We start from the raw sequence: 17,500 nt of genomic DNA, 5'->3' as shown, positions 1-17,500 counted from the left end.
TGTCGCCTTTTGCAGACCAAAATGTGAAAAGAGAAGATTTGATTGTTGCAGAACGTGAGCATACGCAAAGTGAATTCCTCTGTCGTTCTTTGCTTCGACGCGGTTTTGAACAGTACATTTGTTAATCAGTTGCCTGTGCTTTTACTGGCAACCCCCCCTGTGAAATACCAGCTTTAAGTTCACCCGTTTTACCTTGTAGCAGACTTTTCCGGCTTCATTTTCCTGTGGAGCCACACGCCTACATTCTTACGCCTCTCTTTAGCGAGCTTAACCAACGACAACGGCGACGGCAACGAGAACGTCACAAATTTGCATATTTGGTAGGCAAAAACAATAGCTTTGCACGCCCTGCACGTGTGTTTTTCACTTTTGTCCATTTCTTTGCCGTCGTCAGCAAAACTACAACGTGAAACAGCCAAATTTGAGGTTTTATGGACAACGTCATTACTTGAGGATAAATTTTCATTTTCTGCCCTAAATTGAGCGCCGTTCCTACCAGCGTCATTTTTGAGGAACTACCACACCCCCGTCATATTAAAAAAGTTGAAATAGTAACGAAGCGATTACAACAACGCGAATTTATATTTTGAGATGACGTTCTCGTTGCCGTCGCCGTTGTCGTTGCTTAAGCTCCCTTTTGACCCAAGCAGGCAGCAAGTCTTTCCTCGCATCCGGCGTAGGTTCCAGTATCAGCCATATGCATTAGATGGTTTGCAACCAATCTCTAGAGACACAGAAAACAATGATGTAATGGGCAAATGCTGGTGGACGAACAAAAGGAGCTAATGAGAAATCTTTTGTTTTCGTCCACCAACATGGCGGCGATGACTTGACGTGAAAACCACCTATTTACATCGTTGGAGCTCATTTTGGGAAAACAACATCATAGTTGCGAGGGGTGATGGTCATCCTCCAACTACTCTTGCAGACATATAAAAAATGGGTATGGAAAATGGCTAAGCAGCAGTTAATAGTACAAACGGTTGAAATTTAAGTCATACTTGGAAAATCATAATGAAGCAGGACATTTTACTAAATTAAATCAGACAGGTTGTTCAATGTGATTGGTCAGTGCCGGAATAGCCCGTGCGAGGCGAAGCATGGCATTTCTCATCTGAATTGGTGCGTACGTCATCTGTGCCGTGATGGTGGATGAAAATAATAGACTCTCATAATAGCTCCTTTTTTTCGTCCCATTAATTGTTCATTATAGCATTGTTAACTTTGTTCCTGAAGACTGACTACACAAACTACCCATGCACAAATTTCTGTCCCAAAAAAGCCAAAAAGCGGAAGTGGATATTTCTTTATTTTTAAAGGTGTCTGGAGGATTGCACGTACGCCGATGTCTGTTTCTTGGTTCATGGTGTTGCTGTGCATGCGCATCGCATGGTACTCTCTGCTCGTTCGTCATACTTTGCACACAAGTTCACGAGAAAGTGGCGTGATCGTTCGATAATTGAACTGAAGCACAAACTGGTAAGAAGGACAGTCTAGCCACGCATGCGCACCAAAAATTATGCTCCATTCTCGTCTCTAGTCCGCAATTCTGTTTGTCAGCCCCGAGAATACTGACCACTCGAGGGTTCCAAACTAATATTTTTTTCTGTACAAGAAAGGTGAACTAATTTTCTCTCAACTAGATTGCTCCCAGTTGCGCTAAAAGCCGACCAATTTCATGACGCAGCGTTCAATTTAAAATGTCATAACTTGAACTTTCTTTTTCAGGTAAAACCATGGGCTTTTAATGCAATTTTACAATATCTCTATACTGATCGCTTGTATATCGCAATGGATCAAATTGATGACTGTCTTCGCTTGGCAAAGCAATGTAAGCTGGAGTATTTGGAGAATCAACTACAGATGCGACTGAACAGCATCCAAATGTTTGGTATGCTAAATTAAGAATACCTCGTTTAAGAGACCATTTAAAGTAAAATTCTTAGTTTCTCGAAGCATCATGCTTCATTCGTAACCTTGGCGTTGGACTGAAATCCGAGGGTAAATAAAGATATATGATATATGATCTATACTGGAAACAAGCATGCAGTTGAGGCTTTTGCGGAGCGGTTGCATTTCGAAACAGCCTTCCCGTCATGCACGTTCGTTTGAAATTGCGGCAATAGCGATATTTCTTGTCTACAAACATTGACGTCACATTTCTTTTGATATTGAAATTTGCCAACCAGGGAACAAAAGAAGTTATTGTTTCAACAGCCAATTAGCTTCTGGCTGGCATATTAATAACAATGGGTGACGTAACGAGAAATATCGCTATACCAATATGAAAGTCATTTTTTGTCACTCTTATTGTTAAAAGGACCAAGTCTTTTTTTTCTGAGAAAGGAGTGGTGTTTGAGGCAAGGAGATCATGTCTTGTTTTTTTAATTTTTGTTGTAATTATTGCAGGAACATCCAAAAAGAGATCCATAACAGTGGTCAGTATTGAACCCGAGTCCCAGTCCTCTGCCTTACAAGATGCTTTCGCGCGTCTAGCGGAAGCTGCTCTCCCTAGTCCTTTTATGTCCCAGGTATGCCTTAGAAACGAAGTACTTGAATTTGGGTGTCTTGTGCCACTGGCACACAAAACAGTTACCTATACTTTACAACCTGCACCTGCGTTTTGAACTTAGCATTACAATCATCTGCGGTATCCTATTTTCCATTGTGATTTTATGTGTTGTGTGCTTAATGGATTCTGTAAATTGCACTGCCACAAATTTCTGGAGGGCTAGTGCTCTCACCATTTTCACTACAATCTTGAATGGGATGTTGTCTTTTCGTCTTCACAGCAATTCCCAAAACAGTTTCCATTCGAAATATCCTTGGACCTTTTTGAAGGTACGTGATTTCTTTTGTTCATTGTTTAATTTGTTACAAGTACACATTATAACAAAAGAAAATTTTCTTTTTTTGATGCATACACCTTTTTGTCGCGTTTCGTACATATTTCGTAAAGTTTATAAAAGCGATCTTAATGCACACTCAAAACCAAACTTAACGGAGGTAATCAAAGGAGTTTAACCTCTGTTCGTCGCTGATGTGAGTTCCGTTTCCTGTTTACTTTGTAGGGTGGACGGACCTTAAATGTGATATAAACTGAGTAGACACTTTCAATTTCGTCGGTAACCAGAAGTGATTTAAAGTGCCCGTAACCCCAAAATATTTTTTTCGCTAAAATGAATCTTTGCACCCGTTCGAAACGCATCCCGGCTATCTTTTCCTTTTTCTAACAAATCCTGCCATTTTAGAGGCTTCGAAAGTTGCGAAAATCCAAGCATCTTTTGTTCACGACCGAGTTAGAATGGGAGTGGGTCTATTCCTGTTTTTACGTCACAAACTGATTTACATTGCATTAACTCTTTGTAAAAATGGGTTATGGGCACTTTAAAAGGTGACTTTTCGGATATTATCGCTTCCTGTTCTGCCAGAGCTGGGCGATTCTACGTTACGACTTTCACTTTAAGGGCTGGCTCTACGGTGCACCGGAAGTTTAAGTTATTTAAAAACGTTCACCTCTATTACAAACGCGTAATACCTGTCTCCTCCATGGACTTAGCCTGCTTTTCAAGCGTTCGAGTACCAACGCGCGTGCGCGCGTGGAAGAGAAAGCTCCCCATCTCTTTCCCGCGCACCTCGCGTACTCATTTTGAAAATCGCTCTTCCTATATTTTTTTATATTATAAGCTCAATGATGCACACGTTTTGATTGTTTTGTTTTTTACCTACGATCTCATCATTATCAGAGGAGAGACGCATAGCTTTAATACGTCAACATAACAAAAATTTCATTCTTTATTATCAGTGACACACTCGGCTATCCCCTCATGTGCTTTTTTGTTTTTACCGCACGTTGACGTCATCTGTGATCTATTACTGCGCAGACGCACTGCAACATGGAATCTATTTGTTAAATCAAAGAGCCAAAATCACGTGCGACGAAGGGAATGTGAGCCCCTTTCCTAAACACGAGCAAGGACAGCACTCATATTTTCTTTGTTTACTAGTTCCACTTTCCGCTGAGGATCCGCCTCCGTTTTTTGACGTTTGCTTCATTGTGGGAAACTACAGATTCTACGGTCATAAGGTTGTAATTATGTTATATGTGTATTATTTCCTCAACACTGGTTATTAGAGAGCTTTAGATTCTAGTACGAGAACGAGATTTTCTCATTAGACAACATTGTGCGCGCGCAAACCAGCGTCATTTTGGCGGGAAAAACGTGATGCCGTCGTCATTTTCCAGGTGATCTGGTGACGTAATTTGGAGGACTGGGAAGAAAAATTTTAACGCCGTATCCCACAACCGCGCGCGGCCCTAGGTGTTGTTTCCAAACTCCCTGCAGTATTTCCATCGCCAAAACTCAACAGATCATTCCGTGTCTACCACATTTCCTGCTACTGAATGAACATTCAAGTTGACCCGACGAGATGTAAGCTCGCCTCTGCAATGTTGAATTCGAAAATAAGGCCGCGCACGGTTGTGGGATACGGCGTTAAAATTGCTCTCCCCAGTCCTCCGAATTACGTCATCAGATCATCTGGTTAGTGCGAGGTTTTGCAAAAATGTCGTCGAATCAAAACAAATAAACAAAACGGGAGTAGTTTTGGCATTTTGGATGAGCAAAAAGGCTCAATTGCCAGCGATAAGAATAACTGAGCAACCTATACTGCTAACAAAGAGTAAGATTAAGCGTACGGGTTATAAATTTCCGTAGTATTTTCGCTAAAAACGGGCAGTCAAAACTCGTAGTCGTTCTCGTCCTCGTCGTAGAATCTTAAGTTCCCTAATGTGTGAACTGATGGGAGATGACATGATTCCTTTCATGTAAGCAGCCCATGTATGATCCGTTGTTTCTTTTAATCGAGCTTACAAAAAACACACTCTTATTGGTCACTTTTGAATGACGTTGACCAAGGCTTCGCGATCGTGGATTGGTCTCTACTCAGCTCTTACAACGGTTCTTGGGATTGGTTAAAAAATAATGGACACATATAAGCTGACAAACAACAGAGACAATGGACTGGTTGCCTAGAATAGCGATCAAATGAAATATAAGATCGGCGTGTATCTGGGGTAATATGGATTAGTTAGTCTAAGCTCCCTATCATTTACGAGGAGGTAACAAAAGTAAGAGCCTGGCTCGAAGTTGAAGAGAATGATAATCAAAAACTCGTTATCTTTTTTTTTGTCTCAGTTGTTCTTCTGCGGAAGAAGTGATTACTTTCGAGCCTTGTTAGAATACAAACATTCCGAACCATCTTCCCCTGGAAAAGAAGAATTTAACGAACCTGTTGCGGAAGTCTTCCTCAATGATGTACCGCCAGATGTGTTTGCAGCTGTTGTGGCCTACATATACCAAGATAACGCATTGGTAAAGCGTGTTACAAAATCAATATGTAAAAAATGCTGGTAAAATTCATTAATAATTCTTTTTTTTTTTGTAAATTTGCCTTCTCGTTAAAGCGGACCGGCCGGAGTTTCAAATCCAAGTCGATCGGGTGAAATTGGCTCCAGTCAACTGATTTCTTATCAAGTTATTTTCTAAACTTTTCCTTTTCGCTACTTTTCGTTACTTGTTAGTTGTAGTTTTTGTCTCGGTGTTAAAGGATTAAAATGTAGCGGTGCAGAGGTGGAAGTAAGTGTCGATATTATGTGTATACGCTGATGACACCGTTTCAAACAATTATTTACAACAACTATTTTAACAAAGATTTATTTTCAGGTGACGGAGGAAAACGTTTTCAGCGTGCTCTGTTTTTCTGATGTATATTTGCTGAGTGGTTTGAAGCGTCTCTGTTCACGCATAGTAACCAGTCTCCTTGACACAGACAACGTCGTCACCGTGTTAAGGACTGCGCGCCTCTTCAATCTGCCAAAACTTGAAGTCGACTGCTGTGAATTTATGAGCAAAAATTTGGAAAAAGTAAGGAAAAGACTGTTTTATAGTAGTCCGTCTTGGAAGCCAGAGCCAAGTAATTGCTATGACAAATCTCAACATCCAGGTGATCTGGTGACGTAATTTGGAGGACTGGGAAGAAAAATTTTATCGCCGTATCCCACAACCGCGCGCGGCCTTACGTGTTGTTCCCAAATTTCTTGCAGTATTTCTATCGCCAAGACATAACAGATAATCCCGTGTCTCCCACATTTTCTGTTACTGAATGAACATTCAAGTAGACCCGACGAGATCTAACCTCGCCTCTGCCATGTTGAATTCGAAAATAAGGCCGCGCGCGGTTGTGGGATACAGCGTTAAAATTTTTCTCCCCAGTCCTCCGAATTACGTCACCAGATCACCTGGATAGCATTACCTTACAAGTTTAAAACCTTCCGGAAATGCGAGTACTTTGATGCAAGGCCAATTTTGATATCCAACACGAAGTGGCCCTTTAATTCTAAGCATTTCCTACCTATTTCTAACAATAAGGTAAGGGCAAGGGTTGGTTTTTTTTTTTTAGGTCAGGGTAAATGCATCAGTTTATCCTCAGTTGAGGAGCAGCATTTGGGGGACACTTTGTGATGTGAATTGTCTGTATAAAGCGGTTTTCAAATGAGTGTCGTAAAACCAAAACCAGAGTAATTACTTTGGCCAATCAAAAAGGACGGAGACAATCCAGTAAACCAATCAAAACTCGAAGTAATTACACGTAGCCGACCCAAAGCGCGGGAAAACGTGCACGCGCGAGCCACGATTGGTTTTGGTTTCACTTCTGATTGGTTGAAAAAATGCGGCGAGAAGTTTGAAGCAATCACTGAGTGAAGTAATGCAAAACCAAAGCAATTCGCTAATTACTTTCGACACTCAATTGAAAACCGCTCTTGTATTCCAAGACATGTTTGAAAGAGTAAGGGGACACTTCGTGACGCTTATTGAAATCTGCGGGCAACTTGTTAGGGACATTTCTGGACATATCTGAATAAACCAATCAAATCTCGAGCTAAAGAATACCACGTAGTCGGGAAAAAGCGGCACCAAAGTTTCTTTAAATGCGAACTTTTGTCCATCATCTATTCTTTCCCTTGAGTCTATTTAATCAAGTGGTCACAGTAGTGAATTCAGGGGCCGCGGAGAGGGAGGGCCTAGGGGGGGCTATAGCCCCCTCCCCCACACACCACACACACTTTTCGACTGCGGTGTTTTTTTCTCCTAAACCTCTCTCCTCACACTTCCGTGAATTATACCAAAACCAAGCCCTCCCCCCTCCACTTTCAAACGTATGCCGCGGCCCCTGGAATTTTAACCCAAACAAAACCGATATGTACCGGTTCTCACCAGCAAAGGACCTGTATTTTTCACCGAAGGGACACTCTGTACTCAACAGAAGTTTAAAATAATCTTGTTTGTTCTTCTCCAGATAATCGATAACAAGGAATTTCATTCGCTGATCCTTGAAGACGCAGCTTCAGTGCGAGAGCGCCAAGAAACTGACTCCATTCCTGTTGTGGACGACATTCGCTTCCACTTAATGCGAAGAGTTCTTCCTTACTACGTCTCAGATGAAGAGGATGAAGTATTTGTGGACTGCGAAGGCAATCTTCAGATACTCGACAACCTGTTGGTGTATCTCGGTATTGAGTGTTAAAAAATCGACATCGTCTATAATCCACTTTTAAAAGAAAGGCAGACGTTGTAAAAAGTGTAGTTGCTTTAGGCTGTCGTTGTTTTATAGCCAATTACAACAAACACGAAAAATTAATCCAACTAATAAAGAATTCGGAAAAAATGCTAAGCGCTTGAAAATGTGTGCTTTCATCACTGATGATAGTTGAACTCAAGAATTGGCGTCAAAAAATAAACCATTCGTTGTTTCCAATACTTGAATGCGGTAATGTTTGTAAAAAAAATTGTCATTTGGCCTCGTCTTTAACAATATATTCCGGTTAATTGCACAAGAAAGCTCAAATGTTTCTTATCATGTAGAAATTGCTGCTGTTCATAAGCTTGTAAAATACTTCAAGTGGGCCGCATTGTCCCAAAACAGCCACCCTGGGTACCAGACGATTTTTTTTACAAGGTCGGAGAGAAGGCTCAGCGATTCCAAATCAACAGTCGAGGACGAAAAAAACCTCGACCGTTGATTTGGAATCGCCTATGGCACCCAGGGCGCAAAACAGCATACAACATTTGTGTATTATCAAAATAAAATGTATTTGAAGAAAATTAGCCTTTTCATGTACGAGGGAAATTACACTTGAATACGGTAATATAGTATTATGTTCCGTTAAGGCCAGGGGAAACTGTTTCAACGTTTGCTTCTTTGTTGAACAACATGTACTGCTGCGGTGGGCAAACAGTTTCAACACATTATAAACATTTGATGCTACAAAGAGCTTCTCGAGAGGCGCGGTATTCGGTCCCAGGTTGCAGCCGCGGTTGTTACTATGGATACGGACGCGGATACGTCATTGAGAGCACGTGTGTACCCAACAATAGGGAACTTAAGCAACGACGACGGCGACGGCACCGAGAACGTCATCTCAAAATATAAATTCGCGTCATTGTAATCACTTTGTAAACATGTCAACCCTTCTTATATGACAAGGGTGTGGTAGTTCCTCAAAAATGACATTGGTCGGAACGGCGCTTAATTTAGGGGAGAAAATGAAACTTTAGCGTCAAGTGCTGACGTTCTCCTTAAAACCTAAAATTTGACTATTTCACGTTGTTATTTTGCTCACGACGGCAAAGAAATGGACAAAAGTGAAAAACGCACGTGCAGTGCGTGCAAAGCTATTGTTTTTGCCCTCTAAATATGCAAAGTTGTGACGTTCTCGTCGCCGTCGCCGTTGCTTAAGTTCCCTAATATATTTCAGTTAAACAGAGACCTTTCTGCCGCATTACCCTGAACCGTACTGTATCGTGCTTCAATGAACTTCATGTCCATTGTCTGTGTTCTGGTAAAGCACTTGACCTCGTCATCGGTCCGATTTTTCAAAAGCCCCGAACTTTTCGGGCCTTTTCGAAAGTCATAATTCCCTCTGTATCTTAAAAATGGTGAGGTTAATTTAGTAATCAAACTCCACAATCATTTTGCTTTTCGGTTTTTTGTTTTCTTCTTGTCTGCGCTTGACCCGGGTCTTTGGGAAACTCCATGTAAGAAAACATGCGCCGTTGGGTCCTTAAGGCCGGGACACACTAGGCGACAAGTCGCAGCGACAGGTCTCTGCGACAAGTTGCTCCACGTGTACTACTTGCAAAACAAGTCGCTGCGACACGACGCCTGTTCGGAGCACACGCAGTGATCTCGTATGAGAGGGAATGTGAACTAGTTTTCTAATTCAATATGGCTGACCATATGACGCTCTCTCATTGGTTAATTTATATTGTGTCGCAGCGACTTGTTGCCGGGAGTGTACACACGATGCGACAACGCTGCTTTCAGTCGCACGAATTCAAACCAGTTTGAATTCGTGCGACTGATCGCGGCGACAAAATTCTGCCGCAGCGACAATGATTTTCATGAAATTAACCGTGTCACACAAGGCGATTTGTTGCGGCGACTTGTCCCCGCGACGTGTCGCAGCGACTTATCGCCTAGTGTGTCCCGGCCTTTATAGCCAAAAATAGGCTATGTGAACCTTACGGCGCCTGCTCACTCCTAGTACTAACATGAATGCACCAATCAGAGACGCTTTTCATTGTTCTTCACAACAATGAGGACACTTTGTTTCAGGATTCCACAGAGCTCTTCTTCTCTCTCAGTCATGCGCAAAAAAGAAGCGCTCTGGGATCGAGACTGATGCCAGGACAGCAGTGTCTCTCAGATTTTTAAACTGATCATCTCTAATGGAGAAAAGATACTTAGCAATATAAATGTGTTTGTCTGAAGACAAGCCGCTCACGTCCGGTGGCCGTCCGCGTCTCAAAAACGTTGCGTACCGCGGATGTGCAGACTTTCATATTAAAGTGTTTTAAATTTCCTATAGATCTTTAACTTTATTGCATTGATTACATTGCCTCTGTACATGTTGAGCACTAAAGTACATGTAACCTCTAAAAATACCACGCATGCAATCTTTTTCGTCTGTCAATCCCAACTTACTGATAAAACCCTGACTTTATAATGCTAGTCTTCACATTGTGTATTCTAACACGCAACTAAAAAATACATCAATAACACCATCACTAGTGCAGTTACAATTAATGCAGTTATCGCTTGAACCAATCAAGACAGACAGAGAAAATCAAATTAACCAATCATAACACAAAGCAAAGAAATGCAGCCTGTGCGAAGCGCGGGATAAGCGCGCCCACACAAGTTAGGTCATCTTCGTCTCTGATTGGATGAAAATATGGCGTGATATTTTAAAGCCAATCACCACACAGAAAAAATAACTTAAGTAATCTGGTAACCCCTTTCCATTTTCAATTTAAAACCACTCTGTGAACTGCTTTCTATAAGTGTCTTATATGAAGCCAGACTTAAATTAAACGAGCAATATTTGTGACATGACAGCTCACAAACAAAATATACGCGCTTCACTCCACCAAACATTTTGTACAAAATTTACAAATCCAAAACATTCACGGAGAGACGTTGTGGAAAGATCTCCCTGAACATTCTGTAATGAATGATATTCACAAATGGCAGGCTATAAAACAGGAATTTGTAGTCGATAAGCCAGCACTGATTGTGTGGAATTTAACTCAAGTATGATTTTACCAGGAGTTTGTTGGATCTACACTTCCAAACTGCTAGAAAATATTTTTTGTAAAGTTAAATCTCAAGGAATACATTAATTCTCGCAGTAAATGGTTAAGGATATTTCGAGAAAAATTTTATGGAAAAAAAAAAAAAATATATATATATATATATATATTAAGGTTTAGGGGATCATAACACTTCAACTTCACATGCCTAATTAAGAGATTCCATAACGTTAAGGTAAGTCTGTATCTTTTAATGGGAAGTTCGTCGATTGGGGAGAATACCGCAAATCACCAATTTCAAGAGCAATATGCCGGAATAAACTTGTTAAATCAAAGGGCAAGTCTACATGACTGTTACACATAAAGACTTGGTTTCCAGAATCTACTATTTTTGTCAATTTCTTAGTAGTTTATCAATACTGCCATTCATGAATACATTTTTAAGGTACAAATTTACATTGTTTCGGCTGATATTGTACAATAGCAAGACTTAGTACCTAATAACCTTTACTGGTTAAGTCCTGGCATCTTCTTCAACAAGTATGGAAAACAATTTGACAAAAAGAAAAGGATGAGAAATTGGAGATTTTCCCTCACAAGTACCGATAATGAACCATGGAAGTGGGCAAAAATTGGAGAAATTTAATTTCACTTTTTTTGAAATTTAAAATATAAAATTCAGCACATTTAAAGGAGATTTAGACTAATGTGCATCAATTGTGTTTCAAATTCTGTTAATTTGTATCTCACTACCATAACTGACTTAAAATGTAACTGATAAAAATTAGAAGTCCTGTTAAATGGAAATTTTAAAGTGTCAAAATATTAAATATTATCATAATGCAAATTTTGCCTACTGTATGGCCTGCTGTGACACCTGGGAAAGTTTCATGTCTTCTAACTGCCATTCATGTATTTCTAAAAAAATTGCTAGTGACTTTGCTTTGAGTAAAAAGTGTTTTTCCTTTGATAGTCATTCCAGTTTAAGATATTTTGATTGAAAAGTTCAGATCATAACTTAAGCCAAATACGAGAAACAGATAAGCAAAAAGGCAAAAAAACCTATAGTGTGAATGCATCCATCCTAAACAAATACAAAAAACTGAAATAAAACTTGAGCAAAAATATCAGGCCATACCTGTAGTAATCAATTAAATTTTCATTGTGATGCAAACACCACCAGAGTAATTGCAGAGTATAAAAATCCTAAGCACTGGAGAAGATACCAAAACTTAACCCAACCTTGAATTATTTCTTCAATATAATAATAACAATAATAATAAGAGCTATTAATTTTGTGAACCTAATAACTAACAAACATTCTCATGCTGTGTCAGAGCTCCATATCCTGTGCCTCATCTTCTGAAAAGTCACTAATAGAGCTCTCACTGGATGATGACATTTCCTCCTGATCTTTCAGCACATCTTCTGTTGCATATTTTTTAATGTATTCTAATGATAATTGAATTACAATTTCGTTAGCTACACAGAAAGTGGCATGAAGTAAAAAAAAACCAAGGATTTTCGGGGAAATATTGAATATCAAAGATCATAATGTACCTTGGATTTTAGCCTTGTACTGCTCAGGTTTGTGTATGTACAGAGCAGCAGCATCGCCATTAAGGGGATCCACCGGGTTTGGGTACGACAAGAGTTGCGGCAGAAATGACTCAAAGATATTTGATAAATCTATAAAAACAAGAAAGAAATACATTTGCTCTTGTGTGCTCCATCCATAAAAGACGAACATTATTATCACTATTATAAAGTTGTTGTGATAAAAGTGGAGCTCTTGTTTCAAAAAGCACCTAAACTTAAAGTAAATTTCTTTACATTACCACTCACTGGTACTGATACTGGTAATGAATTTAAGTAGCGCATTTTCTATTGGCATATTCAAATGCGCTTTACAAGCAAGACCGTGATCTATGGGAGTGATCGGACATCAGCATATACAGGCGCCGCTGGCAGCCGCTATCAGTCCATTAGCGATCTCACGCAGCACATGAATGAATGAAATGAGGCCTGACCACAACACCGGGAGCTGCATGCCCTACTCTTTACAAATACTGTGTCCACTGGGTTGTGAGCATTGAAAGGTTGTGAGACAGGGCCTACGGTTTATAGTCCTTATCCGAGAAGACTTGAAAGTCTTAAGCATGTGCAGATGTACATGTAATTACAAAGGCAGCACTTTCTCCCTAGTTATTTTAAGACCCTGAGTGTTGGTCTGGACAGCGTTGAACTCACGACCTTCCGCATGGCAGCCCGACGCTCAACCAACTGAACCGCCGGTGCGCGCTGAAAACTGTCCCATTAGCCCTTTGATACCCAAACTGGCAATACTTAGTATTTTACTCTAACACCAGACGATTTTACTCGTCAATGGGGAACCCCAGGGATCAATGGGTTAACAAAGGTTTTAACCATTGGTAAAACCTAAAATTGTGACACCATAATTAAAAAAATTTCAATGGGTTTCAACAAAAAATGTCAGAAACACATGCAGCCCTTTGTGCTATAGCCACCTAGTAAGAGGAAAAGCTGGGTTCATCCCAGCCTTTGATTGCATCACAAACTCCTCCGCCAAAAAAAAGAGTTTTGAACAGGATTTTCTTATTACAAAACAGCTTGTAACATTATCCGAAAAACAGACCAGGTCTTTCCCTCTTACTAGTTAATATGTGGATAGAAGACTGCTAGTAAGGTTAAATTAATACATAATTATGATTGTACATTGTACAACTCATAAGACAGCAAAAGTTGAAAAAAAGTACAGAAACAAGTTGATGTTCTGGAGTCGCGCATACCACAACAAAATATTGCTTTTTCCGATTGTAACAATTTCTCTTTTTCCAGTCAATATTTTCCACCAAAACAACGGACACGAGGGAACAACAACAAGAATTTAACGTACATGGCATGGAGCATGACGGGTATTATCACTCTCTGCAGTTTAGATCCTCAAGCATGTTTTTTAGGACACTGCCAGAGGATGCTAGCAGAGGACCTAGTGTCTCAATGGGCTCTGCATCATCTGAGTCACTGCAAAGTTGATAGAGGTACCCAAAGAGTATGTGGTCTGTACAGGGTACACATTGAACTTCTAAACCCTGATTTTCATCTAAGACCAGAAGAAATACAGGCCTTGGCTCAAAACCATTACCCCTCCTGAGAAAATAACAATCACTTCAGGCTGCCATCCAACTAAAACATGAGGAAATCAACAGCAAGAGCAATTTACAACAAATATTATTAGACTAGTATATACTAAACACTGTATAGCGTTGAAGGCGTGCTCAAACTCCGAATATCCTTTGTTATTAACTTCTCAACCTCGGGTAATACTCTGATTGGTTATCAGCTCATACATGTATACCTTAGTTCGACCTTATATGGCAAACGACTGTGCTTTAGAAACCTTGCTAAGCTAAAATAATTTTTGCCAGAAAGCAGAGTTTCTCTCTGAATAAAGCAAAAAGAAACCTTTTTGTGGAAAGTTTCGACCAATTCTGATGTTTAGAAGTACGTGAAAAGGTAAGAAATGTTTTTGAGATGAGCCTGCATCTGTCAGACAACCAGGTAGTATTACACAACATTGCAACTGCATCAAGTTCTTTTTTTTATTTCGCTCGGATTTTCTCTCTTTTTTCGCCCGTAGTTCGTACTTTCAAAGTTTTGGAGTTTAAGGAATTTAGTCTCATTGGATATGAGACTGGTTATAGCCAACGAGGCGCTATGCACCTCGTTGGCTATTTACCATTTCATGTCCAATGCCCGCTTATGGAATAATTGTTTACTATTCAGCACTGAGCAACTCGCATGGGATTTGTGCCCAAAAATATTGTGATTATTGCAGGAATAAATGACTTAAAATCATCTTTACATACCAAAACAACTATTCACCTGTATTGTTATCATGTGAAAAATTTCAAAAGATATTCATTGTGACCAAGGTCAACAATCAAGGAACACAGAACCTACCATAAAGTGCTGTCCAAGCTTGATTGATTACATCAAGGCATACTGTACCAGAACTAGAAGCAACAAATTTATTTGAACTACCTGTCTTCAATAATAAAATTAACAAAGGTCGATGTTCAGGGATGTCATTAGGGCCCATAACCCGCAACACCTGTTACAGCTGAGCCGAGTCAATGTTACGGGTGATGGTTGCTGCAGAATGAATATTCACGCAGCAAAACACATTTAAATTTATTTATGAACAATTACCTTCTAAAGAAAATATAATTGCTGCCTTGTGTTGTCGGTATTCCTCATTCTAAGACCTATTTTTGGTAAAAATCCAAACATTTTCCCGAAAAAACTTTTGGAGAACATCCCCAATAAATCGTTGTTGGATTCCGACACCATTTTCAGCAACAAAATTCATTATCAATACACCATACTTGATATAAATGGGATTCCGCTGACCATTTTTCACAGTTCTGTGATCACTGACCATTTCCACGTGGTTAGTTTATCTTTATTCATTGTGAAGTTTACAGTATGTTTTTGCCCTGTTTTCATCACTTTTTGATTGAGAAAATAAATTTGCACCTTGCAGTGCAGGAAAATGCATTTCCGAGGGTCTAATTTTAAGAATTTTCTGGGGGAGCCCCCAGACTAGGGGCTCAGGGGCCCGTTTCTCAAAAGTCCCGAAAACTTTTCGGGCAGGAAAAGCCATTTGTGAAACTGCTATCCGCTTGTTTTGGAAGGCTGATCTTTTAACACATTTTCAAGGTAGCAAAAATCAAAATGACTGTCAAGTTTGACGACTTAAATCCTCTCCATTCTTGATATACAGATGAAATTGTCATACCCGAAAATAGCCCGTTAAGTTTCTGGACTTTCGAGAAAATTTAATGGTCTCCAGGCCCCTTGAGCCTTTCTTTACATGGCCTTTGGCCATGTATTTACATGTTACGGATGAGATCTTAATGTTACATCTGCTCCCAAACTAATGACAGCCCTGGTGTTAAAGAAACAAAATACTCACGCTTCATCTATGTTTGGGTGGAAAATCTTGTTGATAAAACCTTGAAAACAAAATGTAATGTCATACCTTAAATAGATCCAGGCTGAATCAGACACAACAGGGCTAGTTACATACATGTAATAATAGCAATAATAATAATAATAATAATAATAAATATTTTATTTTATATATCATAATTCACAAAAGTTTTCCATCACTGTGAAAGTCAAACATAACTATCATCATCATCAATCAATCCACTTTTGATCCAGGTTTATCCCCGTAAACAGGAGTGGCTGGATTTACCCCACTTTGTCAGCAATCTTTCTAACTCCCACTCTCCATCTCGCTCAATTCAGGGCGTCCTTATCAAAACAATTATTTAAATTTCTTCATAACAATAAAAAATATATTAAATATCTAAAATAGACATATAGTATATAATGTGTGAAATCAATGATACTAAGATAGTCCACTATGACAGATTTAAAGGCATCCATGGAAGGCTAATCTAATAAAAAGGAAGGTAACGCATTCCAAGGTAAAGTTTTCTTGAAGAAGTTGTACTTGTAAGTGTTATTATTACTATGCTAATGTTAAAAAATCATTGGTTGCCATGGTAAAGAATGTAATGGGTGGAACATACAATGTACTATGGGATAATAACTGTCAACTGTATTTAGGTCTGGGGCACTTCTAATTGGCACTATCCGGGAGACTGTACCCGCAGTGGCTCTTGTTTTACGTAAAATCAACCTGCGGGTAATCGGCAGGAAATTACGGTAATATCAAATTGTAAGTTCCTTTTAGAGAAAAGGAAAAACCAGAGTACCCAGAGATTGGATTTGCTCTGACGAAGGGCTAACGCTCGAAACGTCAGCTTTTAGAATCTCTGTACGGTGGTCAATTTACATTATCAACTCCGTTGATAAACCAAATTTTTGTACCCAGAGAAAAACCTCTCAAAGAGAAGTAGAGAACAAACAAACTCAACTCACAAGTCTAGGAATTGAACCCGCGCCACATTGATGGCATGGGTACATGTTTATGAAACATTCAGTAATGTAGCAGCTCTCGTAATGTAAATGTAATTGGTTCGATTGCTACCCAAGCCAAAAACTAAACAGCAATGTAGCAGCTCTCGCAAACCTGCTATTGTTAGGTATTGTTAGCAGCTCTATTGTTTAAGTCTAAGTCATAGTTCCAATTGTTTAGTTTTTTGGTTAGGGTAGTATGACTAGTATGAGAGCTGCTACACGACTCAAAATATGGGTTAGGTATTAGATGATTCCTAAGTGTAACTCTCCTAAACCCAGCACTTGATAACATAAATTAATCAAAGATCACGATTACATCAACTTACCTATAGAAGGTGACTTGAACGGATATTTTTCTGGTAAATCAACCCTCACCTTCCATACTCCACCTTCATAGAGACCTATTATTTAGATATTAACTTTGGTTATGATATTTGGGACAATAACTGAATCCACTTATTGAACAACAACAACAATAATGTTACGGGAAGATTTGATAGTCACATTGACACTTCTATGGTATTCAAAACAAGTGATCATAACAACTCCATTAATACTGATGATCCATTTCATATATCATTTCATGGTTAATAATCCCTAATCGTCACAATAGCAATGACACTAAAACGGAAGAAATACATGTACCCTGGCCTAGCCTACAGACAGCTCAGATAAGCTTCTTGTTGATTTTTTAAAAAAGGTTTTTGGCAGAACATCAAAATGCTAATGGCTGAAAACCCTACACACAACAAAGCCCACATATGCTGTGAGCTCTAGGAGTTGAATGCAGGCCAAATTGTCAAATTTTGAAGTGTTGTCACAACAGTGCG

General features: G+C 39.5%; 2 protein-coding genes across 3 annotated transcripts in view; one reads left to right on the top strand and one right to left on the bottom strand.

Annotated features, from left to right (window-relative positions):
• Positions 1-8,161, top strand: part of LOC138011369 (ankyrin repeat and BTB/POZ domain-containing protein 1-like) — an 18,383-nt gene extending 10,222 nt beyond the window's left edge. Inside the window, exons 5-12 of one of the 2 annotated variants that reach the window (XM_068858339.1) lie at positions 1,320-1,479; positions 1,729-1,891; positions 2,410-2,531; positions 2,793-2,841; positions 4,008-4,087; positions 5,199-5,375; positions 5,727-5,927; positions 7,360-8,161. In XM_068858339.1, coding sequence (XP_068714440.1) covers positions 1,320-1,479; positions 1,729-1,891; positions 2,410-2,531; positions 2,793-2,841; positions 4,008-4,087; positions 5,199-5,375; positions 5,727-5,927; positions 7,360-7,587 — 1,180 coding nt within the window. In that variant the 3' untranslated portion in view covers positions 7,588-8,161. The remainder of the gene's footprint in view (positions 1-1,319; positions 1,480-1,728; positions 1,892-2,409; positions 2,532-2,792; positions 2,842-4,007; positions 4,088-5,198; positions 5,376-5,726; positions 5,928-7,359) is intronic. The other variant, XM_068858340.1, reaches the window with a different exon arrangement.
• A 1,753-nt stretch (positions 8,162-9,914) lies between these two features.
• Positions 9,915-17,500, bottom strand: part of LOC138011372 (ubiquitin-conjugating enzyme E2 H) — a 10,254-nt gene continuing 2,668 nt past the window's right edge. Inside the window, exons 3-7 of the mRNA XM_068858342.1 lie at positions 16,997-17,071; positions 15,655-15,694; positions 14,640-14,692; positions 12,216-12,344; positions 9,915-12,107 (exon numbers count right to left, since the gene is read on the bottom strand). Of these exons, the coding sequence (XP_068714443.1) occupies positions 11,989-12,107; positions 12,216-12,344; positions 14,640-14,692; positions 15,655-15,694; positions 16,997-17,071 (416 nt within the window). The 3' untranslated portion in view covers positions 9,915-11,988. The remainder of the gene's footprint in view (positions 12,108-12,215; positions 12,345-14,639; positions 14,693-15,654; positions 15,695-16,996; positions 17,072-17,500) is intronic.

Source organism: Montipora foliosa, chromosome 7, assembly GCF_036669935.1.
Source record: "Montipora foliosa isolate CH-2021 chromosome 7, ASM3666993v2, whole genome shotgun sequence".
Classification (NCBI taxonomy): Eukaryota; Metazoa; Cnidaria; class Anthozoa; order Scleractinia; family Acroporidae; genus Montipora; species Montipora foliosa.
Note: the sequence above shows the minus strand (reverse complement) of the source record. Positions and strands in the feature narration are given on the sequence as shown.